The sequence below is a fragment of the Tetrao urogallus genome (assembly GCF_951394365.1).
Source record: "Tetrao urogallus genome assembly, chromosome: 8".
Lineage (NCBI taxonomy): Eukaryota > Metazoa > Chordata > Aves > Galliformes > Phasianidae > Tetrao > Tetrao urogallus.
Window position 1 is genome coordinate 26,932,837 of NC_136821.1, and position 25,751 is coordinate 26,958,587.

A 25,751-nucleotide genomic window follows, 5' to 3' on the forward strand; every position below is an offset into this window, starting at 1 on the left:
CAGTCGGTCTAGAAGGACAAACAAAGCACTATTGGTGTCCTCTGCGAGAGAGCACTGATAGGGGGCTGGCTGTAAATTGACGTGGCATGGAAAATCTCTGCTAGCTTGTAGCAGCTCTAACGTTGCTGCAGAAATCAAGCCTACTCGAACTAAGTTTATGGCTTGAAATCATGATGGATTTGCTGTTTATATATAAAAAATGAATGGGAAGTACCTCCACTTTTTGTTTCGGGAGACAGACTTTTTCTGTATTTGGATTTACAGCTCATAGAAAACAAAATCAAAGGGAATCTCTTGGTTACTGTTTTTTGGGGGGCTTTTTTGTTTTGTTTTGTTTTTAGTGAGAGCAGCAGATCTCGTTGCTCCCCCCCTCCTTCTCCTGAGATTTAATCACTTGCAGATCTTACCATGGGGTGCGGACTGAGAAAGCTGGAAGACCCAGATGATAGCAGCCCTGGAAAAATTTTTTCTACATTGAAGAGACCACAAGTTGAAACAAAGACTGATTCTGCTTATGAATATGTGTTACTGGATTTTACTTTAGAAGGTAATTCTTTCGTTACGGCTTTGCTATTCTGAAAAAGTAGGAAATAGAATTTAACTTTGTTCTGTTGTGTCTGAGTTGTAGTAAGTCTGTTATTTTAATCAAAGCCAGCCAAAATGTAAGACTTTTATTTTGAAACGCAAATCGTGACAAAGGTTTCACTTAGATAAAATTACAGTGGAAACTACCAAAGTATTTTTAACAACCAAACTGTCTGAGTTACACAACTGTCCTTGTTGGGAAGCTGGCTGAAAACTGCTAGAGATTTTCCTAGTTTCCTGTGAGTCAGACACTGCCATCCTTACTCACTTTGAGTAATGGTTGTCTGAATTTAGTGCAACTGTTCAGAAAATATGCCGTGCCTCAGTAAGGAGAGCAGGATGCCTTAACTGAGGAAACATTGTCTTAAAATGCATTCAAATTTGGAAAACAGGCTGTCATTGTCTTTGTTACTTTGTGCAAGAGAAAGTCTATTCCTTAGTTTATACAGGGAATACTTTCCTCTGAGGTACATCCCAAGCTTTTGGTAGGTCTTTTAAGAGCATTATAGTTTTGCTTGAGCTTTTTTCTGCAAGTGCTTCATTTCTAGTTGCTGAATAGGCTTTTGAAATTGTGACCAAAATGAAACAAAATTTGTATGCATAGCTGGAGGCAGACAGTGCTCTGTGGGATACTTCCTTCCCGAGGGTGTCCTGTCTCTAACAGAGCAACTCCCTGTTTCCAGAAAGTTGAAAACATAAACAAGCCCAGATGGCTGCCCTCTCAGAGCAGGCAGCTCAGTTTTGCAGCCACTTTTTTGTTAACTTGCATTTTATAACCATCCAATCTACTGGAAATTCTTAATATTAAGTAATTATAGTGAATGTTCTAGATAGAGGGATTTGATGAAGGGAGGAAGTGTAAGCACATGCCCTGTTACATGTTCGGGAACTTTTTCACAAACAAAACTTAATCTCTGCTTAGTTTTCTTCCCAAATTAAAGGATTGTAGTAATGTTTTTGTTAAAATTTATCAATGTGTTCCCTGAAGAACTACAAGAACTACCTGAAGCAATGTTCTACTAAGTTGTAGTACTTGCCTGTATTTATTGCTCTGTTTATTTACTCATAGACAGATGAGGTTCTCATTGGTTTATTCTTTTGGGATAAACAAAGCTTTGGGTAGATAGGTAGTACTAGGTAACTTGCTGGAAATGAAGATGGACTTGAATGAATACATGAATTGCCTACTGACCTACTGATAATAGGAAGGACAATAGAGTTCAGGTTTTTTATGCTTACATGCATTTAATATTTTTCAGTAGTTTGTGTCCTGAATAGCTTAGCTGTGTTTTGAAGTACCAAGCTTTTGGAAGTGTTGTGTAAAGGATCTGCTTAAAAGAACATCGAGGCTTTAAGGAGAAATTGCAATGAGAACTGCAAATAAAGGTTTCTCTTCAAAGTATTTTAGCATTCTTTCCAGTGGCAAAGATTTACTTTCTCCTTTTTAGTCGGATATTCAGAAGTGCTTAGCTTCTGTAACTTACTGTGATATTAAGATTAGATGGTTGCTTGGTTGTAAGTACTAACTGCAAGCAATTGGATTTGTGAACGTACATGTGGTTCTGTTGAATGGTTTTGGCTATGTGCACGTATGTAACACTGAGGGTCTTTGTTTTGAAGCCTCTCAACAGCTACAATCGTGAAAACAGGTAAAAAGTGGTCTGTAGAGTCTTTCTTGGAGGCATTTCTGAATGTCGCTTGCGTATAAAACATGAGGATTGGCTGAAGCACTGTAGAAAATAAGTTGAACTACTCTTTCCTTTTAACCCATTCAACTCATTTGCATGCTTGTTGCTATTCCAGTATCCTCGGGCTAAATGCAACTTAAAGAGCGAGCTTTTTATCACTGCAGACCAAACTTAGTTTTCACTAGGCTGTCAAGTTGTGTGTTATATCTTCATGATACTCTGGTGATTTCCAGAGCAAGGTCTTCCCCTTATGTGACGTGTTACCATTGGATCTGGAACCAAATAAAAAATAAAAAAAAAAGGAAGAAAAAGAAAAAAAAAACCTTAATCAAACTGAATGTCCTTCCTTGTTAAGGAAGCAATAGCCTGCATTAATATGAAAGTACTCCAAGGATAAACTCATTTTATTTCAGCTTTATGTTCCTTATTCTCTGCTTCATTGGATTTGAGATGCATGAAGTTGGAATAGGCCTATTTGAGAGACTGGCAGGAGTCCCTGATCTTCTCGCTAGCCATGATGTAGATTAGATCTACCATACTGCAGTCTACATATTCTGGATGGCATTTCTGAGCATCTTAATTTGTTGTGAGCAGTGTATCTTACCTTGTCTCTTGTACTTTCTTGTTCCCTCCAATATTCCCATGTTCCTACTGCCTGAATCAGCTCTGAGTTCCATGGAGGTACCCCTGCACCAGGGGAATCCCCAGCAAGAAACATTACAGCCAGTCTTTCATTTTGCTGGGGAGCAGTGAACTTCAAAGTGTAATTTGAAATGCCTGTCAAGGACTGTGAATTCCATAGTTTCAATCATGAGGCATATCTCAGATTCAGAAGCAACTGGAGGTCAGCTTATGCATGATGTAGGGCTAAGCTAAATATTCCTTTTCAAGCAGAATGCTTAAGGCTTTTCCAGAACCCTCCTACTAGGGAGGAGAAAGAATATTGAGGCAAGGGTATGTCATGTCAGCCCATGACAATGACATGCTTTAAGTTCTTATCACTCTGAACAACAGAGTGTATGAATATGTGTGGAGTAGCTGTTCTGTCATCATCTTCAATAGGTGCTTCTAAAGCTAATTATACAATTTGCACGTTAGCTGTAGTTCTGTTATTTGTACGAGTATTTTGGTTACATATTGGGAAGTAAATGATCTTTAATGGTTAAGGCAATTGGAAAATCTCTGAAATGATGATAATGTTGCACTCAACTGCTTTTATTCTGTGTTTGCATTGCTGTAGCATAGTTAGTTCTTTAGTACTTCAATACTGTGGCAAAATACATGAGCTATTGACAGTGCAGAATGTTTCTTTTCTCTATGCAAAAGTTGTGGACAAGACTGTTCAAAAGCTTTTTCCAACTCCTATGTGCTGTTAACCTACTAATCAGAAATGCTTGCATACCCTCAGAGGGATCCTGCTTGGCAATTAGTGACAGCACATAGCTTATTGTGACATCAATTTAAGTCTACTTGAGAACTGTAATTGGGACTATGTTAAAATGTCAACCTGCAATCCACAAATCACTTCTAAGAGATTAAAAAAAAAAAAAGTATTTGAAGAGGAGAAACCAATTGTTGTAGGCTTACATTAGTTCTGTGGAAATTTACCTCTCAACAGGGATTCAGAGGGTTCTGCTGCAATATGCTTAAGGCTCTGGCTAGATGAAGTAGTTGCTTTAGTATTCAGACCTATTGCATATTTTGGTGTTGATGCAGCTTTTAAATTAGCTTGACAAAGCTATATCCGGTGAAGTACTGGTAAATAGATCATGTTTATTATCATGTTTATTTGTAAGTGCGTGTATTTCACCTAGCTGTGCACTTAGTGATCAGCCGTGTACGACATATTTTTAGTAGGCACCTTGGGATAGGTTTTGTGTGTTTTAAATAATAGAAACTCTCTTAGGAGTATGTGTGTCCATGGTATAATGTGCTTCTCTTCTATCCTTTCAATGATTTTAGCTTCCTCTAATCCAGAAGTTATCAGGATCAGTTCTGTGTTGGATATAGCATCTAAGGTAGAAGAATATTACAACAAAGGATATGTTGTGGGAGCTGTTCATCCTATTCTGCTGCCAATTGGACATAGAAGAAATTTCCCTGCAAGTCACATGTATCGGGTGGTACTTTCACGATTAAAATTAAGGTAACAATGAAGTAATTTTATTATTTTGCCCCAGTGCTTGTAAGAGGGTTGCTCAGCACACATGGTTTTAAAGTACCTCAAAGAACCAAGTAACCGTTCCCTATCTGGAAAGGTGACCAACTCAATAATATTTTTTTAATTAACCCTAAGCGTATAATAGGTGAATGTTTACTTCAGTTAACTTTAAAACAAATCTAAATTTGCTTATTGTAATTATAACCGAATTTTAAAATGAATTTGCGGAGAGATTGTTAAAATTTACCCCTTATATTTTTAGTACACTCTTATAATAAAGAACCATGTCTTAGAGCCTGCAACAAGTAAAAGATCAAACAAAATGCCAGGAGACTAATAACCTGCTTCAATTCTCTCACATCTGTCTTTTCTTCTTTGTTTTTTTAAATTTGTCTTTTCATTTGTTCTGTAAGATCATTACTTGTCTGTAGGTGAAATACAGTTCCTCAAAGAGAAGTAGGTGATCCTTCTTACTAAGGAGGAGGCGCTCTGTGACCAGGTTGCTCAGGATGGGGCCCTGGGCAACCTGGTCAAGTACCAGATCTGGAGTTTGGTGGCCCTGCCTGTGGCAGGGGGTTGGAACCTGATAACCTAACCCTAACCCTCCAACCCAAGCCATTCTGTGTTATATGATTGTGAGTGGGGAGGCCATACAAAACTTGTTTGCTACAGCAAAAGAGATTCAATACTTTGTTTTCATTCCAGGTACATAATCTTATATATTACTCATGTTTTCACTGAATTATAATCAACATGTGATCATTAAGAAAAGGTATAAAGAAATGTTCCTTTAATTGCAAGGAAAGCAACCTTCTGTTCTTAATTTGAGTAGCTAGAAGGGTCGGTTTTGTTTTTGCATTAAGAGGTGTCATGCTTCCCCTTCTATCTGTTCTAGTACGATGAACAAAGGTTCTTCCAGCTGCTTCTGAAAGTCTGCAGAAATGTGACTCTTGGAGTTCTACAAAACATGGCTCATTTGAGGGATGTTTCTTTGGTCAAATGCTTTATGTAAGCAAGCATCACCCATAGCTGATACAACTTAACTTCATAAATTCACCTACAAACAGGGTGAATGTTGTCTGTGTGGACAAATGCTTGAAGAAAAAAATTTGCTTTGTGAAGCTGAGGTTTCCAAGAGCTGAGACTGCCTATGCTCAGCTCCCTCAGCACATCTTAGCCCTGTTGATGTGGGATCCTTATGAAGCTGTCATTTGAACTGGTGGGCCCTGGGAACAGGTGAGGGACAAGAACCTGCAATCTCCTCTAAACTGTTAGGTGTAAGTTCTCAGCCTCCTATGCTGATGCCATATGTACCTCTGTTGGATTTCTTGAATGCAGATGCAGCTTGTCCAGCCACTAACTGGAAGGAAACCTTTGATACTTGAAAAATCTCACTGATGCTTCATTCTAAGGCAGGGGCTTATGTAATGGGATCATCAGCTAAGATGGTCTCATTATGTAGATGATATGCACCAAATGTTGTGTGATTAACAGCGTAACTGACTTAAGATAAAAAATGATTAATGCTACTCTGTAAAGGAAGCTTTTAGGGTTCTGAAACCTAAGAGTGAAGTTAACATTGTGTAACCCAAAGTACTTGTGACTACACTGATTTCTAACATGTGCCTGGGCTGTTGTTTGATAATCTAGCTGCTTTGATTGCTAAAATTAATCAACAGCATATTAATAGTGTAAAATTACCATTTCAAAGCTGAGTTTCAGAAGATGTCTATAAATGATCTTCAAATGAAATTTCTATATAAAATATATTTTTATCCTGATGTTGAAGTACAAAATAGCAACTTACTGTGTGTAAGAAGTAGAGCAAAACACAAAAAAATGTGGAGTTTTAAATATGAAAAAATGTTTCCAGGATTCATTTTATAACTTTTATACCAGAAGAAAAGAATTCTGTATTTGCCCAAGTTAGCAGCAAACTACTGACAAAGCCTGCTTTCTTTCTGTGTTCCAGCCAGAAGCATGCAGCACCCAGAGGACAAAGGAACCCCAGGCTAGTGATTGAGGAATGTCCTTTAACATGTGAAACACTGACAAATGAGGTAGTGAAAGAACTGTTAGAAAAGGTAATGGAATTTTGTGGGTTCTTGTTTGTTATATTTTGTGGTGGTAAGTTGTGCTTTTTGGTATTTTTTTTTTTCAAACTTCTCCTTGGATTTTTTTTTGTAGGGTGCATGTAAATAGCTGAGGATTAGCAAATGACAGATTTGTTTGTGTTTATTTTAGCTCTCTCTGAGCTTTAGCTTTTGGTTTTACTTTTTAGAAGCTAAGTGTTTCCTTTATGCAGAGAGATCATTTTCTTCACTGATTTTCTAACTTAGAATTTATTATTTAGACCTGGAAAGCTTTGGGAGAATAGCTGCTGAGAGCACTGCAAGCAGAACTGCAGAATCAGGCCCAAACTTTCGGTCAGTCGTGGTAAATCGCTTGCTTTGTAGTTTTTCCTTGAGTTAGGTGGTTGTTGTTTTGTTTTGTTTTTAATCTCAAGTTCGATCGTATTCTGTGTAAAGTTCATTAGGAATACCTCCAGTGAATTTAGTGATTTTTTTCTAAGTACTTCTTTCTTCGAGCAAAATTTAATAGATACAGTAATTATATTACAATGTTTAGTTGGCAGAGCTTCTGAAAACATTGTAAATTACAGAAAACTGAACTTCCACTGAAATGAAACTCTAGTTCCACTTATTTTTGTTTCACTTCCTCTGCAAAATTGAAGACTTGCTTAAACAGGAAATTGTTGTTATTGTAAGAGTTATCTTTTCATCAGTTGTCGAAGAAGGAAGCAGAGTAAAAATATTGGAAATACTTGAATGATCACTGAAATTAGCAGAGTTCTTTCAAGTTTCTAAATGGCTTTTTTTGAAATCTTCAGGAGTTAAAAATTGTGATTTGTTTCATTATGCATTTATATGATGTGCCTATTGCCACGTTAGTAGTGGGGAAAAATGCTTAAAATTAAGTAGTGACTCAGTCTTGCAAGGAAATGTAGAAGAGAAGAGCTACAGAAAAATTATTTTTAGTTGTTCCTGGTGTTTTTAAAAAGATGAGGGAGGAATCCATTGTAAACTTACATACACATTTTTCAAGATCTCAAAAACAAGAAAAAATGAGGTTTTTTCCATAATGATTGCAGGTACATGTGCAGATCATTGCTGTGCATGCATACATAATGGTGATAATCTGTAATACTGTTGTGATACCTAAATGATCTTGTAGTACCTCCAGTGGTTAGAGAATTAATCATTCTGAATAAAATAGTTTCCATAGTTACCTAGGTAGAGATCTTTCCCTGTCTGCCCTCACTGAGTGCTTCACAAATGAGTACTTCTTTTGGGGCTGGGGTTTCCCTGTGTTTTTGTCAAGTCTTTATTGCAGTAAGAGGAAATGCTCTTTATCCCAGCAAAAGAAAAGAAAAACCCTGCTTCCAAGAACAGATACTTCCTACTGATTGCACATATTGTGCAGTTGTCTTTGGGGACCCCAGGAGAGGGAAAAACACCCCCGGCTAAAAGCAGAGTGAAGAGTTAGTAATCTTAGAGTGACTGACTTCACACGAGTTCAGAAGTACCATACTGCTTATTGCACCAGCATGCTGTGTGTCACTGGGATGCAGAGAGGGGAAAAAAAATTCTTTGGGTTTGTGCTTATTGAAGCATTCTGTGTACACTGAAGTCAGTAGCAGTGTTGGCCGTCCTTCTTGGCCTGAGCCCAAATACATGCTGGAAGGCTTCTATTTACTTGAAAGACATAGACAATTTACATAGACAAGCTACCCTTCTGTAGTGCAACACTGGAACCCCACGTCTCCTTGAAAATCAGCAGTTTACTAAGTAAAATGTGTATTATAGTAATATACACTATATTGTTTTTTAATGTGTGGCACAGTGTCTTAAAACAGCTTTACAGGTAAATTTTGGTTTTAAATGCAGGTTAATGAAACAGCTAAAAGAGGAAGGAAGTTTGTGGGATTTGTAACACAACATTTTCCTCAAATTAAAGCCTGTAATGGAGCAAGCACAGATGGGAATGCAGAGCTGGAATCGACGCTGGGCAGAAGAAATAGGGAACACAGAAGAAAAAGTTCCGATGATGACTATAGAAACTGGAATGAAAAGTCACTGTGTGATAACCTGTCTGAGAGTGGGAATGAAGAGGAAATGCAAGCAGATAGCGGACTGTTACAGGATGCAGATTTCCAGTTTGGAAAAGAAGTCAGCCCTATTAAACCACGAAAAGGAAATGGTAATGAATGCTTTTTTTGTGGCAGAAATAAGATAGGTTGTTGTTTTAAAAAGGAGTAGAATAAAACAGCATATCCTGTCATCAAATACTGGTTTTGGAAGATACATCTTTCCTAAATGCTTCCATGCTTTTTTAGAAAGTCATTACTTCCTGCTTTATATATGTGAACTATGGTAATATTTAGATTTTTTTTTTAAAAGCCCTGGTTTTAAGTGTGGTACAAACAGGTAACTTTTTTGCTTGATATATGTGTAGCAAATGTGGCAGGAAAAATGTGATGTGGATGCTTTTAAAGCTATTTCCAAATATGTTGGTTTTCACCTTGTCTTAATATTGACCCTAAGCTTGTAATAAGCATCTAAAAATACACTATAATGGTCCGAGTCCTCCTGTCTGTTTTAAAATGACAATGAGGGGATCCCCATTCATTCAGAGCTGTGATTCTACGTGCTTCTAGCCAGCTCGCATAATGTACGGCAAGCAAATCCATTCATAATGGATTCTTTCTAGTTAACATGCCTTCAAGAAGTATCTTGAAAGAGATTACTTCAACTAATGCACTGACCGTGAAATCAAAGAGGATAATTGTTACAGAACGAGTTTACACTAGAGAAAATGAAGCACTGAAAAGTTGCTTAGGAAAAGTGTCATTGAAAAATGTTGTTGCTATAGTAGAAGATTTAGCTGTACAAGAATCTATAAGGTACGTAGTGTAGAAGATGCTGCCTGAAACTGTGACTTCTGATGCTGAAGCACTAGGTCCTTCTCATTTGCTAGGAGGAAAATGTGGAAAGGAAGAAGGAATCGTAAACTCATAAGAAGTAATGTATTATAGTACTATATGTACTAATGTACTATATTGAAAGCATGAAATAAACTTGCACATAAGATTACACTGATAATAGGGTCACCTGTGATTTGCCACATGTTTAATTGCAGTCTTGTCACTTGCCTGCAAAAGAGTTAAGCACTCTCTCTAGCTGGTGGGCTGTGAGGATAATGACTAAGCACTGAGATAATCAATGTCACTCTTATTTTTAACACTTCAATTAAAGCAGTTCTCGTACAACATGCTGAGCCTTTATAGCATGATCCATTAAAGCTTAACTCTTTCCTTACAGCCTGAGATAGTGAGTTTCCTGTCCGTAACAGAATGGATTCTCCCAATATTTCTTGAGCTTAGAGAGAGTGACATCTTAACTGGGATCATCCGAGTTCCCCTGTTTTGGCATTGTGAACGCTTCTGCTTTCTAGAGGGCTGTGTTGATTTAGGCTGCTCAGAAGTTGCAGTAGCAGACATAACATGAGGGCTTTGGTTTTTTGTTTTTTAAACAATTGTTTTATTTCCCTACTACAGTGACACGAGTCTATCTTGTTCTTTCCTTCTAGAATACATTCAGTTAGCTAAGATTTTGTAACTCAGCACCAGCAATTACTTAAATAGTATGACTTTTCGAATTTTTATTTTGGATGAATATTTGACCTTTTTGTAAGAGCACTATCTCAATAGGTAGGTATTTAGCACATTTGAGAATATGCAGGTTCTGTTTGTTCTGCATACACTCAAGCTCTCATGAGTTTCTGTGTGGAAAACCCCAGCAGGCCACTGATTATACAGGTATTTAAGTCATCTTCAGAAAAGAATGGTAAAAATGAATATGAGTATTTGTAATATATAAAAACTTAGAATGTGTTTTTTAATCTTTCTTTGCAGTCACTTCAAATATTTTTAGCCTTAAGTTCCACGACTGGCAAAAGTAAAGTGTATTCCCAGTGGGTTTTCACTTAAATCTACTATGTTTTCCTTTTTGCAAGATATGCCTACGCAAAAGGTCTGGTGAGAACTCAACTGCAGTATGTTCCAATTTGTACAGTACCCCACAACTTACCCTCCTAAAGCCTCATCTTTTGTTTTTGTTTTTTTTTCCTGGTGCCTAGGGCTCTAGGTGAGTGCAGTCATGTCAGGAAACAATTTGTAAAACTGTTACTTAGAGAAACAGGCTGGAATAAGAAAATGTCTTTATTTGAAAGCTCTGTCTTCTAGATGTTCTTTTTTTTTTTCTTCTTTTCTTAGACAAGCTTTATACAGTCTTCAATGTTTTTGATGATGACTCTACCTGCTGGACCTATCATGAAGGCACCTTGTCCATGAAAGTAACAAGAAAGGGACCAGTTATCAGTACACTGGAAGCAGACTGGCTAGAACTAACCACATTTTATTACAAACAAGGATTATCTTTAATTGATTCTTTTGTACACTGGGAAATTTCTAAAGGTGAGTACTATCCCAGAGTTCCTTGAAGCTTTTACTTATTCATGTGGATCTAATTACTGTGCAAAAAGTAGGTCTTGTTTTGCATGATGGTGAAAGGCAGTATGTAAACATGTTCGGATAGTCACAGTAAGTTAGTAGAATCTGATGCCTGAAAAGGAAATGGTTTTGTGCAGTTATAACTCTGAATAACAGCAATTGAAATTCACAATTTTCAAAGCATAATAATGTAATAAACTTTATTCAGTAGTTCTTTTTTTTTTTAAAGGGAAAGATAATGGGAAAAAAATCATAAGATATGTTTCACTCCTGCACATGTTCTGCTGCTGCTCGCTTGAAACATTTCTAATGAGATACAGAAACTTCAGTTCTCATTGTGCTTATTGTACCATTAAGCCTAAAGTCGAAGTAAGGCTTCCAATAATTTCTCCTTTCTTCAGCGTTCTGCCAGATTTAAAATTCTTAGCAAAACCATGAATTGTGTTGACTGTGTATCCTGAAGTTTCAGATCCAGCATCTTTCATTACATTGTTCTGTCAAAATTGGACAAATACACAGAGTAGAGGAATCTGCTTTTTGCTCTTGCTCTCAACTGTAGGGAGATCCTCCTGCATCTTTTCATGTAGCTGGGAGGGGAAGACACTGGATGCTCCCTCCTTGTGAGATGTACAAGCTCAGTTAGCAGTTCAGAAATGGTTACAAATAAAAAGCTTCAGCCTGCAGGACTTTCCCTCAGATTTTTGTATTTCCTTGTTCATTCTGAGTTTGATCTCAGTTGTTCTTCTTGCTATTTCAGAGTTCCTAAATGTGATTAAGAGGACTGAATTTGTCTTGAAGTCGGGAGTTGCAAGAGTTGTAGAAACCATATGTAGTTAGCATTGTGCAGTTACTTGAAATTATTACTAAGGAAGTGGCAATGCTCTAGTGCTCAGTGAACAGTCCAAGGGAGTCTGACACAGTTGATCATTTCAGAACTCACTGTCTATTGTAATAAATGTTGTTCAACTTTTAAAAAGTATGAGATCTCTAGGTTATATATATTGTGTTCTTCATAAATCAAATCATGAGAGAATGAGGTTAACATTTTTTTTTCTCACTAACTTAGCTTTAACTGTTACTTACATTTCTGTTAGCTCAGCAACAAAGTCAATTTAGTACTTATCAGAATCTATGAAGGAACAAGTGCATCAGCATCATTATATTTCCATCAAATTGAATTTGTCACCTATTCCCTCTCAAATTGCAAATTTTGTGCACATAAAGAATGTAATGGCACAGTTTGTATTGGCAGTCTCTTCGGTCTCTTAGATTTAAATTCCCATCTATTAAAGTCAGTACAAAAGCCAAGATTACTTTGAATGTGGAGAGGTGAGAAATGGTACTGGTTTTCAATACAGTTTTTTTTTAGAGCTGCAAAATAACTCTGTGGAGATAAGTTACAACTCACCATGGGATATTTTCAGCAGCTGTTGAAATTAATCTTTGCAGCTGTTCTCCAAAAACAGTTTTTGCAATCTTCCCATTCCTCTGTTGCTGTCTACTCTTTTCTATGTGAGTAACTCTCCCAACTTTAATACCCAGGTTATTACTTGCTTAGGGATTCGTGCTGCCTCTTGCAGCAGTTGGTGCTCCTTCTCCAGGCCCACTGGACGGGTATAGATTTCAGCTGGACACATAGGTGTGACGCTACTGAATTAAACTGAATGCATTTGAAGGCACAGCCCCCCATGTGAATCACGTTCTGCAGCTGACAAGTATCTGTGACCACAGTAAAGGATTATTTCAGCTGCTGAGTTTGCAATACATCTAGTTGTCTTCACTTCCATTTTTTAGTTTGCTTTCAGTTGTGAGGCACCTTAAGCAGCGGTTTTTCTTCCACGTTGCTTTAGTGAATTGAGCAAGATTTTAACTATTGATTAAATAAAAATGAAGACAGTAGATGCAGGTAGAGCTGCCACAGAAACGCTCCTCTCAAAACTCAATTCCTAATTTAAGACAGGTGGATGTTTGTTAGAACCAAATCACTCATAATTCTTAACTGTCTTCTGTTCTCAAAAGAGAACCCAGTCACAAAAGTAATCTGAGTAATCCTGTTTTACCAGCCATTTGGTTTACTTCCATTCTTCCTTGCAGAGTCTGTTAGCCATAGAAGTATGTAGGACATGCAGCACATTTTTTAATGATATCAATAATTATAACCTGGAGGACATGATACGCTTTGAATTAGAGCTTTGACTTAAAAGCCACTGAATGGTGGTACCTGGTGTAAGATTTAGAGTTATGTTTGAACAACGACGAAAGTAAAATTCTGGCTGACCATTTTTAGTATCTGCCTGAGTACTGGAAAATGGCTGAAGTTGGTGAACTAAAGAGGTGGAGTATTTTTGAACTAGCAGGAGCTGTGCAGGCGTTCATATGACTGTGCCCAAAGCCATACATCACTGTGAGGGAAGAGCCAAAATATGAACTCATATTTGATGTGCAGCTTTAGTTGGGGTGATTGTACTGTTAGACTTTCACAACTAAGTGAAGGAGGTGGGCTCTCAAACTTCCTTCCCATCAGGAATCTTCCTACAATTACTTCTGTTTCAGGCTCTTCCTGCGCCCATTCGCGTATTAAAGTAACTGCAGCTAGGCTTTACACTTCATGCTTCATTCGTCTTCACAGCCTCTCTCACCACACCAAAAGCCACATTTATTGTCAGACGTACAGTATTGAAGTTGAATAAAGAGGTTTTGTGCCTGTCTGCTGCGGGGGATATGTTGAATATGGGAAACTTCAATTTAGACTTGCTTTTGAGAAAATGAAACAGTTCATAGCTCAATTTGTATAGGAAAAGGAGTTCTGAATAACAAGCTGGCTGACCTGCTTCACGAAGTTGTAACTAGACGCAGAAAGAAATGTCAGTTATGTTACATAGGAGTTACATAATTTGATTTCCTAGTTCACTTTAAAGGATTTTTCAGTGAAAAAATAAGCCCACGTGTACGTCACAGTGAGATTCTGACCTAAAAATCTGTATTTCAGCTTAAGTTTGTCTTTATGTTCACAGGTGACCATTTGCCCAGATCTTTAGAAGGATTATTTATCTATGAAGAAGAAGGTTCTGGGGTTCCAGGTTCCAGCAGGAAAGGAAATGATGCAATTGTTGTTGAACAATGGACAGTCATTGAGGTAAATTGGTGATTATTTGGCAGTACAATTTCCTGCTTACAGTTTATTCATATCCTTAGAATTGCTGTACCAGTGTTTGATGAACTTTACAGGCTGCTTTCTTTAAGCCACCTGGATACGTTAAAACTAGCTTTGAGTCATAAAAATGAAGTCAGACTTCTGGCCATCATTGGTTAGTGTCCTGGTTTAATACTAATAAATGTTCACACCAGCAAATACAACAACTAAATAAAATTAATTATTTTATATCTATTTTGGTATGAAATATGTCTATTTAATTTCAGCAAGTATTGGTTCACAGACAACATGCTGAGGTATTAAAGAGGAAGACAAATAGCAAAATCTGAAAGTGAGATTTAAAAAAATGTAGTAAATGAATTAAGTAGGTCTTTCAGTTGTAGGGCTTCTCTTAGTAAATATGGAATGGCTTCTCTTTTAAATAGGGGAAGACTTAATTTTTTTTTTCTAGTAAAGTTGCATGTGCTCATATAGAGTGGCAAAGCAATAAAACTGATAATAAAATGTTAAAATAATATGCTTGTTATGAATTAGTAGCATCTAAAGTAATGGCTGGAAGGTTGCTAAGGGCTTGCTTTTGAGATAGGCAATAATAAATACATTTACTTACCTGAAAAGAGATGGTACAAGACTAATACCTACAAAAGTAGATTTATTTAGATTTATTTCGAGGGAGATGCTTGTTACTCAGATCTGAAATAAAAAGCAAAATGTATCAGTTGTGAAAACTTTTCTGCTATTTAAAAAGTTTTGCTTTGGGGGTTAATTGACATGTGCAAATGACAAATGTACACGACAAATATAACAGAGGCGTGCTTTGAGTGTCTTGCTGAATCAGGACTCGTGTCTATAGTTCATATTCTCCTCTTTGTTTTCCTAAGCTTGTCTTGTCTTAAACTTTTCGAAGTGCTTTGTTTGAAATGTGAAAAATCTTTTTTGTACCAACCACAACAAATTACAACATTAGAACTGAGAGTGTTTGTGATTTGTTAAGTATAAAAATGCGAAGAAAACTGTGCAGTGTGTCTTCAGTAATTCTGTAATTATTGATGTAGGGGTGTGAAGTGAAAACAGATTATGGACCTTTACTGAACACGTTGGCTGAGTTTGGATGGCTCCTGACCTGTGTGCTGCCTACACCTATTGTACGACATGACAGGTATGCAGCATCTTGGTGTATATTCAAAGTTACACAGCTTAGAGAATTATCAAGCAATTACTTTCTCTACTGAAATATAAAAGCAAAAAATATGCTAGCAATGTTAACTGCATGTAAAACTTGGTAATTGTTTAGCATTATGGTGGATTTTCTTGCACCACCCTGAGTCAGGACTACCAACTTCAGTAAGTTTCAAAATTACACCAAGAATCCAAAGTGTAAAATCCATTGTTTATATATAAGCATAAAGTATTTCATTTAGTAACCTTTTTCTCACACACCCAGCCCTCAGTGATGGGGTTACTCGTATGCTTCATGTTTAAGCAAGTGTCAAAACGTCTCACTAACTTGGGGCCTTGGTCAGTGGCTATTTTAGACTATGTAAGAAATGATTTTGTCACAAGACAGTCATGCACATGCATATGACAAACTAGGGAGGAGAATGTGCTGGTCCAGCAAGTTATTGAGCTGTTTCTCATCTGTAACACAGATGTTGTTTCAGTTTACATGGAGTACCGAAGTACTGGATTTCAATTCTCTTCTTCTTCTCTTCAATTCTGTTGCTATAATGTTACTTCAGATTTCTTCAGAGAAACAAACATTTGTAGGTATAGGAAGAGCGAAATAGTAGACATAGGTCCTCTGTTTTGTTCCAGACTTTTTTTTTTCTTTTTAAAGGAAAATGCACTGCTCTTTGATTCATAATACCAAGCTAAAAAATGGCAAGCACATCACTGAGCTAAGCTGACATGGTGTGGGGGTTTTTTTAGAGATTAAGAATGCTAATGTTCAGGGGAAAAAAAATAAATGTACTGAGACATAGCTTGGGACTCATTAAAAACAATGGAAGGACTGAGTAACTTCAGTAATCTTTGGAAGCAGACCTCACTGTATTAAATCAAGACAGCTTAAAAAGGATGCGAATGGAAATTCAAAGTGAGCTGCTCCAAGTACATGGAACTTTGCTGAAGTGATATGAAATAATTAAACAAACTCACCCATGTGAGAAGGAGGTTTTTCTGATCCGAAAGGACCTCTTTTGTTTCTGTGGGGTTTTTTTCTGTTTTTTTTTTTAATTTTGTGTATTTGTTTTGTTGAGATTTTTTAATAGTTTTAACCAACTGGATACAAGCAAAGGCAGCAGAAATTCAGATGATAAATTTGGTGCATTCTGCTATTAAGGGCTGCTGTATGTTTTTCTTTTCTTCATAAGCACAGGAAGTTCTTAACTGACTTTGCAGAGCTCCCATTCCAGAGAGAAGTTGTTTTCAGAACATGAAACAAAATTTTGCTATCTTTCAATTCATTTTTAAAAACTAATCTAAGTGTGTTGGCTTTGGACATATGCCTTAAGGGATGCAAACTGCTGGTAAACATCTGAGACTTCTAGTCTTTCTCAAAGCTTGAGAAGCAAACCTTCAGATCCAGGTGAACTTGTTGAGAGGTCTTGAGTGGACAACAGGATAGAAAGGTTGTAAGTCACAAGGTGTGAGAGGTTTACATTCTCTTTTATGGCACAAGCAGTGTAACTGTGCATATCCCCAAGGGCTCATAGGGCAGGGGGGGTCTGCTCTGCAACATGGCTCTGCTCAGGACAGAATGACGCTGTTTTGTGCCTGGTAGTTTGCAGAGTGATTTGGCCTGAATGGTTGTGATATATCTAATACACAACTATCCCAGTTTCTTAAAAACCAAAAAAAAAAAAAAACCAAAAAAAAACAACCCTAAAAGCTCATGAATAAGAATTCCTAATTGGGAGTGAAGAATTCTTAAAAGACTGATTGATGAATGCTATTTTTAGGCCTTGATGTTGGAATTTAAAGAAGAGAAGGAAATTCCTAGATGATTACTATGTGTCTGATATGAAAGATGCCATTACTGTGTTGGCAGATTATCTAGGAATGTCAGTTAAGTGCTGAATAAAGAAGGATACTTACTGCTGCCAAACAGCTGTTCTTTTCTGAGACTGAGAACTCTGACCTCACATCTCAGGCTGAATATGAACAGGGTCCAGAGCCACTGAACAAACAGAGTAAACAATGTGTTGAGATGGTATGAGAAATTAATGTTTTCACATTTATTTAAAAACTGAAAACTGTGCAAAATATGTAATGAAAATTCTATTCAAGAATAAAAGATGTAGGTAAGCAGAGCAGCCTGCTGCCCACTTATATTTGCCTACATGTTTTAGTGTATTCTGTCTTAATCTACTCCTAAAGTATTGCAAAACTTTGGTAATTGCAGATCTCTCTGATCTGCTCCTTGCCATTGAGCCTGCTGCTTGTCCATAGACAGAAGGTGTGACCACAGACTAAGTTTGTTTATTGTAGCAGGTGTGTGATGCACAGGGTATTTCTCGTTTGGGTTTTTTTGTGTTTTTTTTTTTTCTTCTGGTTAGGAAAGGGTTGAAAAGTTCCAGGCTACAAAGCCTCTTCTTGTGTGGTTCTGTTGTCTGTCGTCCTGAAAGCTGTTCTTCCCCATAAAATAATGTCCTGTTGTGTGGGGTGTCCTGACACATGCTAACTGCATGTCATGCATCACGGTCCCATTTCAGGCACGGGCAGTAGTCTGTAGACCTATTTTGTCCTTCAGTTCCCACCTCAGGCTGAATCGTGCTGGATACAGGAAATATTTCCTTAAGAACTGTGATCTTTGTTGTTACAAACAGAGCAATAGTAGATAGCATGCAGAGTTGTCTTTTGTGCCACACTGCTTGAAAAGTGAGGACAGTTTTGGAGTATGGGTTTTTTTGTTTCAGTTAGCAGGCTGTAATACCCATACAAGTTCCTTGCCTTCTGTCAGGGATTCTGTTTTTTCCAGGCATATAGGAACATGGAACATAAAAACTGGAGTGCCAATGATGCAATGTTTGTATCTGTTGATATCTTTGATACTTTTTGTTTTAACCAACAAATCAGACCAAGGAAGAATGGAAGAGACTTAGGGAGCCTCCTACATTTATATACAGCTGTTACTTGTAGTTAAATGCTTTCAAGACAAGAATTTGATCATAATTATTCCAAGTTCAGAAGCTGTATGGCACGACTAAAATGAATTCCTTTTAGATGTTAAGTCTAGCGACTGGGGGGAAAAACGTGTCAGAAAATATGTTGTTGGTGTTACAGTGCTACTACAGTTAAAAAAGAAAAAAAAAGTACTGTGGTTTTGTAGAACCTTGTGCATGATTATGGTCTAAAGCAAGATTTTATTAAAATGTATTTTTTAATATTAGTATCTGATGGAACAGTTGTGGTTCAAACCAGCCAGGAGCCTTATTGTCCCACTGCTATTTGCCTCATAACTGGGAGTCCAAATGCAATGCAATTCCAAAAGAGTGTGAAAATTTCTCTTAGGAAATGCAGATAAACTGAATTGGTTAAAAAGAATTTATCTTGCCCCTTTTCTTCGTTTTTCAAGGTATGCTGTCCAACCTTAATTGATCCTTATATAAAAGGTTTCTGCACAGAAGTAAAAGCAGATGTAAAAATCCTGGCTGTTTGTGGTCCTATCTGGGTTCAAGTAGGATGATTGTTCTTAGAGAGATTTTTTTTTTGAGAGACATGTAGATGAAGAGGATGGATTGCTCCTTGGATGAAGAGTTTGCTGCCCAAACAGCATAAGCAGACAAGCAAAACAGTGGTGTTCTAACAAAAGAGTCTCTGTTGCTCTTCATCCCTTGTAAAAGAAGGGACAGGAAAAGGCTTCAGCAGCCTTACTTAGCAGTGACCTTTATTTCCCCTCAGTGATTACTGTAGTCCTTGAAAATGGGCAGCACAAAGTGTCTGCTAGCATAGAAAAGCAAGCAGGCAAATACAGTGCAGAAACACTGACTTAGTTATTAGTTTGTCATCACAAGCAACTTAATCTAAGCTTTCAAAATGTCCTAATTTAGGAAGCAAAGTGGGAAGGAGAAAGTGTGAGGGAAGCTGTGGAGTAGCTTGCTCTAAGCATTTTTTTCCTCATTTAAATTCTTTGGAAACCCCACTGTCTTCGAGTTCTTTGTGAATGAAGCTCATAGCTACTTTGTCGTGTGCAGCATTTTAATCAGGTCAGACTTAGGCATTTGCTAATTTACTCATTGTCTACTCACCATCGTGTCCTTCCTCTGTTCTAGGAGAACTTGTACAAGCTGAAGGAAGCTTCACATTTGTTTCTTTTTGTTTTCTCTAAAGCAATGCAGACACAGTTGTGAAGTAAGGCTTAGACATCTCCCCATAGCAGGGACTCTGCACAACCTTGTCTCTTAAGAGAGATTTCCCATTTGATTGCTATTAAAATAGGCACAACCAGGCTGGGGAAGATAACTGGCAAAGTGGAGTAAGTTTGCAGGATTACTGATTTTCTTGTTATAGTGTGGAACTGTAACACATTCATTTTCTTTCAATGAATGGGAATAGTGAAGTAAGTGAAGTAGGGATTCTCAGAAGAGAAAACCAGTGGGCTCATTGCCCTGTTTCCCTGCTTACACCATAGGCTGTAGTTTATGATAGTTCTCTTTTTCATCCAAGGAAGATATGCAAAGACCCACTATGGCCTGAGCTCAGCTGCATTGAGAAGATTGTGAGGAGCTAAACACCATGGCAAAGTCACTGTGATTCACTATTGATCAACTCAGCACAGCTGGGAGTACTGCTGTTTTGTGTATTTTCTCAGAGCTTACTTTAGGGCCTCTGCTAGGGGAAGCTCTTAATAAATTCTTCCTGATCCCATTGCAACCGTTTTAATTCCCAGTTGTTCTTGGAGCAGGTCCTTAGCATGAAATACAAATTCATGCTGTCATTCCAGCACTGGCATGAAAACAAATCAGTTACTTCAGCCTTCTGTACGTGGTTGTTAAGATTGTGACTTATCATAATTATCATAATTCCTTTATGAGGGAATTTATCAAAACACAGTATGAGAGCTCTGGTCTCGCTGTTCTTATCTAATTCCCCCAGCCTTGCTCTGCAAGGCACGTGATCAATTTGCTGGCCTGTTTCTGATGGAAAGGTGGTGAATACATATGCCTTATATTTTCAAGAGAATGTAAAGAAGGATTGTACTATTACCAATAGTAAAAGAATGTACTGGTTTTGAGATATGAACATGAGTTGGTTTTGAGGAACCATGTGTCTTTTTTAATAAAATAGCAGTTGCCTTAGATCACTTCTGCGGCTGCATCAATATTTGTAAAAGTTCAAGAGCGAAAAACTGAATTCCCCTTTTTTCCTCTGTTTGTCTTCTTTATTCTATTGTGTATCCTATGCCATTCTCCATCCCATGCACAAAAGTTTGCAGCATTGATCTCATTGAGGATGTATAGGTTAAACTGAGCTGAGACCTTTTAATCATAGGTGATGAAGTGGCAAGCTTATTCCACCGTCCTAGTTAGATGTCACCTTGGAACCAGAAAGGACCTTTTAGTTAGCAACAAAGAGTCTGACTTCACAAATGTCATATCACAAAGGTCTTGAGATATTTGGAGCTGTGGAGCTCTCAAGATTGAGGGTACTTGTGGTGCTGACAGGTAGTTGCATGTTGTACATCTGCCAGCAAAGACAGATGAAAAGACTTTGAGATTTAATTTCAGATGCTATAAACGTGTGGACTTAAGCTTTCAAGTGCAGTTGTTACTCCAGAACAAATAACCCCTTACTTTATACTTTGTTTTCATGTGCAGTACGTGAACCCAGCTATGTGCTTCTGCTTTTTTTCAGTACAATTACAGACCTATTTAAGAATTAATACAGCGGTAAATGCTTGGCAGTCTGTGCTTTTCTGACTCATGCAGCAATTCACAATTGACTCTGAAACGTGTGAATGTATTACAGTGAATATTACTGTCTTCAAATGTTCAAACCATTTTCTTTACATTTTAGTGAAGGAAATCTGGCCACAAAGCAAGTTGTTTTTCTTCAGAGACCTGTTGTATGGAATTCTGCTGTCCAGACACCAGAGGTGAGTAATGTGCTGATGGCATCAATATTAAAATGATAAGTAAAAAAATGAGTAATTCACACAGTAGCTATATACAGTAAGAAATAACTGCTTTTTGGGGGGGTGAAGCAGGCTGTGCTGCAAGTGTTTCTGTGGAAGTCTCAGGGAATTCCTAAGTGAGCTGCCTCAAATCCTGCCTCTGTTGCCTATGAAAAAGATGACGCTTTATTTTGACCTCCAAAGCATCCAGTTTCACACCTGTAAAAGAACACGAGTTTCAAGCTGCACTATGGATTCTGCAGTCTGGAGGTTAACAGAGTGAAGGAGTGTTAGCCATTGCTGCATGAAAATGTATGACAGAAATACAGGCCTTAGAATGCCTGTGGCTGTAGCACTGCAGCCCCTTGTCCCTTTTGAATGAGGCTGCTGTAACGGTGGCTGTATTTTGAGGATTAAACAACTGATAAACGTCACATCCTGCTCACAAGCTCACAATAGCTGTGGCACCTGTTGTGCTGTAGGAAGGGCCAGGGAAGGATAAACTGGAGGCTTCTTCTTTGCCAAGTCTTTATGCATCCCACAGTGCATTTTCCTTTATGGCTTTTTTTGTTTTTTTTTTTTTAATGGCTATTCTGTCTTTAACTTTCTTCTCCCATTACAGTCTTTTAAGAAGCTATGAGAGCTTTATGTGTTTCAACTTAGGCCAACACTGCAATAGAAACTTTACAAATTTTGCCTTATATGTTTTTAGACTTTGGTGAAGGAATGATACTTAACCTCTTCTTTCCCAATCTGTATAATTAGTGCCATAAGTTTCTAAATATCTGAAATTCTTATTTGATCTTTTCACCTTTTATCCAGACTGCTACTGTCAACTGTTTTCCTCTGATTAGTGTTTCTAAAATACAGTCTTTCTTTTTTGTTCTCTTCCAGATGTCTGCTTATCTCCAGCTTAACTTCCTTTTCTCTGTGTCCCATGGTAGTTTATTCTTCCAGTCCTGGAAGAATGGCTTTCAGCTTGCACAATTAAAATTCTGCTTTATTTTTCATCTCCATCACCACCTTAATTGCTAGCTGGTTCTTGTATGCTGTCTGTAGTTTGTTTTCCTGATCTACAAAATTTGAGCTAGTTTTTTTCATCTCTGTCCTGTGCTGTATTCCTTGCCAATGCCCTCTTCTAAATTCTGCCAGTTCCTCTTGTAATTTTCCTTCACTTTCTCCCCATGTGCCACACATTGTCACAGCTTATGACCCTGGCTTTCTTGCTTTTGTAGTCTGCTTCTTCTGGAACATAATTTTGTTGGTATCAAGTATTGTAAATGCATAAAACCATGTTGGTTTATGATCAAATAAAGTAGATTTTCTGATATTCCTGAACTTTTTTTTTTTTTTAACCAAGTATGTGGTCTCCTGGTGTGAATATTCTTTCCTTGGTGGCTGTAAGACACGCTGTTTCTAACTGCAACCAGCTTGTGAAAGGCAGCCTAGCTACATGACTCAGGTTAGAAGGGTTAAGACTGGATTCTGCCAGGAGATGCTGTAATACAAACCAGTTCTGTAAAAACATTCAGTCTGAGGAACTGGTGAGTCTTTGAGACGTGTTTGAAATTAGAAATAGAGGAAGCATTATGCTTGCTGTGTAAATGCTGTGGCCTGATTGCGAGGTGTTCAGAAGTTGTTGGACCTGCATGTTCTTTATTTATACAGTAGAATGGTGAGTATGCTTTTGATCACTGTTTTGCTGCAATGGAAAGTCTTTGATGTAAGCATTAAAATATTGGAAATCAACAAGAAATAGGTGATTTTGTAGCCATTTACACAAGCATTACAGCATTCAAAATCTGAGGAGACATAGGATCTAAATGTGCCTCTTAAATACCAGTGAATATTTTACTTCTCTGCCAGGAAATCTCAGTCTGATGAGGTCATTTGAGCATGGGATAAAGAGGTGGTTGAGGCTAGAGCTGAAACGCTTAGCAGAGTAGCACAGTGGGCTGGGGCCATGGCAGGGCTTTGACCCACAGGCAGTACCAGCTCTTGGTCCACTGTGATTCACCTTGTGGGGGCTGGCAGTACATGATGCGGGTCGCTTTGTGTAATTAGGGTTGGCTTTGTTGCTGCTTTTGCAATTAGTAGATTGATACTAAAAAACTTTGTTTAAGTAAGAATTGAGGAAATCCTCGGTTATCTGGTCTTTTATTCCCATTATTCTCTTTCTGAGGAGACTGTATCTTATGTCCTCGTGCCTCATATCTCTGTCTACTTGTATATTCATGGGCCTGTGCAGTATGCTCTGGATTATGATTTATGTTGTGGTTCAAACACCTCTTGGATTTGGAAGGGCTGCATTGTGCTGATGGGTTCCTCATCACATACCATTTGCTTTTCTAAGAAACCAGATCAGAATCAGGAGGAGATCTGATGTTAAACCACACTCATGTTCCAGAGTTTTCTCTTTTTTCTTTATTTCTTTCAGGCAGATTTTCCATCCTCTTACTGTGGCATCCAGGCAAAGTTTATTTCCTTCTGCTTCTCTTGGGGCAACAGTATTTCCCGTTGGTCTCATTTCTTGATGTCTCCTGTAACAGCTTCCCTTAAATACATTTCCTTTCGCCTCAAGGGCCATTGTTTTTACTCTTCCAAAAGGGTTTGGGAAAAACATTATAGATGTATAGGAGGAACAAAGAACTCGCCGGAGCGTGGCACAAACAGCTGTACTGGTTTTGTTTTGCTTTGGTCAGAGTCAGGCATGTATGTTAGGCTTTCTGCAAACAGCTGGTTTTATCAGGGGGTAAGACTTGTAAATCGTTCTGGATCTACGAAGTACTGCATAGGAATTGAATATTGCTGAAATATTTTTTTTTTCTTTTTACCATTTGTGTATGCTTCCTTGAATCCTGACTGTGCTGTACCTTTTGCATCTCTCTCGAAATTTATTTATTTTGGATAGAAAAGTATCTGTTGGGATTTTTCTCCAGAGGGGTTCATAATTTAAGCCGGTGTTAAATGCTACCTTATTTAGAATGCAGTTTGCATTAATTCCAGACAGATTGGTGGCTCGCTGCAAAGCATTTGGCTTTTTTTTCTACATAAGCTAATGTTTACACATTCTCCTGTATTTCAGAAGAAATCCTTGAAGCAAGTTACTGGGGAGGAAAAAGGCAAAGCTGCTAGCAGAAGTGTTGGATTAGACCCTGCTACTTCTCACCCTGTAGAAATTGGACAACCACCTGATGAGTTTCACCTGTCTCCTTCTAAACAATGTTGTGTCAAAGAGGCTTCCTCCCACTATGGGGGTTTCTCAGGCTTCGGTAGCAGCGATGGAGCATTAAGGGAGCTGGATGATGGACAGTTTGACCAGGAAGATGGAGTCACTCAGGTCACATGTATGTGATCAAGTAAGTAACTGCATCAGATGGACATGTACATAATTCACACAAATGTAAAACAGTGTACTTCTTTCATTGCATTGGTGTAAGCTTATGACTTTTCCCAGACTCATTTTGTGTTGGTGTCTGTTTCTTTGTTATGCTAATCCTACTGTAGTAATAATACTACTGCAAAATAATTCGGCTTCCTGTCTGTCTTCAGTAGAATAACTACCTAAATGGGTGCTCTGCTGCTTGTTGTTAATATTTTTAATAAATAGGAAAACAGAAGCTGCAAAAAAAGAAATGACAGTTTGTGTTCTGTAAGAGAGAAAGGAATGTGGATGCTGAGCATTTTCCACAAGCTGGAGGACTGGTTATTGCCTGTTTTTTTTAATTACTGTTTTTTAAGACTTGTAAATATGAGTGGGGGGGGTGGGGGAGGGAAGAATTATCTGCATTTTGTTATGTTTTCACTTTACTTTTCACTTGCTCTGCCTGAACTCAAAAGCCTGGAGAAATGCAAGTCGTATGCTATAGAGGGTTGATTTAAGCTGTCTTCAGCCTGCTATGTACAGAAGATTTCTGAAGGCTGTAGGCAGGTGTTGGTTCTTGTAATACAATCTCACCTATGCAGGATTTTCTGAGGTCCCCTGTTCCAAGCTATCTCAGTATATCACTTTGTATATGAAAATGGCATGATATATTCATGACTTAATATGAGTGGAAATGCAGAACCTTGCCACCGAAGTCGGGTAACTTGCATTCTGTGAAGTAGTTTGAGGGGCTGTATATGAAACACTGACAGCGAGGTGCACAGTGACGCTGATGATATGCATTGGGGAAGAAGTAGACAATATTACATGAGACTTGATACAAAAACGCTGACAGATTATATATATATTCTAAAAATTCCTTGCTAACTGAATATCACACTGGATAAACTATATCCAACTGCATCAGATACCGTGAATGCTGCTCAGGGGCAAGATGGAAGTTCCTGGGATTCCATCCTTACTGTAGGGATGAGCTCAGGCGGGCTCTTGTAAGGAGAGGCGAATTGGTTTGATGTTCAGCTTCCTTCAAAGCTGGTCTGCCACTACAGTTGGGAGAAAGTCAAAAGCCACAAGAAAAGAAATTCTAATTTAT

At 37.9% G+C, this 25,751-nt stretch overlaps 1 protein-coding gene across 1 annotated transcript; it reads left to right on the top strand.

Annotated features, from left to right (window-relative positions):
* Positions 1–408: 408 nt before the first annotated feature.
* RFTN2 (raftlin family member 2) lies at positions 409–24,628 on the top strand (the record flags this gene model as incomplete). The annotated part of the gene is made up of 9 exons (XM_079539022.1): positions 409–547; positions 4,236–4,419; positions 6,407–6,518; positions 8,382–8,694; positions 10,769–10,969; positions 14,020–14,141; positions 15,215–15,318; positions 21,177–21,255; positions 24,359–24,628. 9 exons carry the CDS (start codon positions 409–411, stop codon positions 24,626–24,628), a joined length of 1,524 nt encoding a protein of 507 aa, XP_079395148.1.
* Between the last annotated feature and the right edge of the window lie 1,123 nt (positions 24,629–25,751).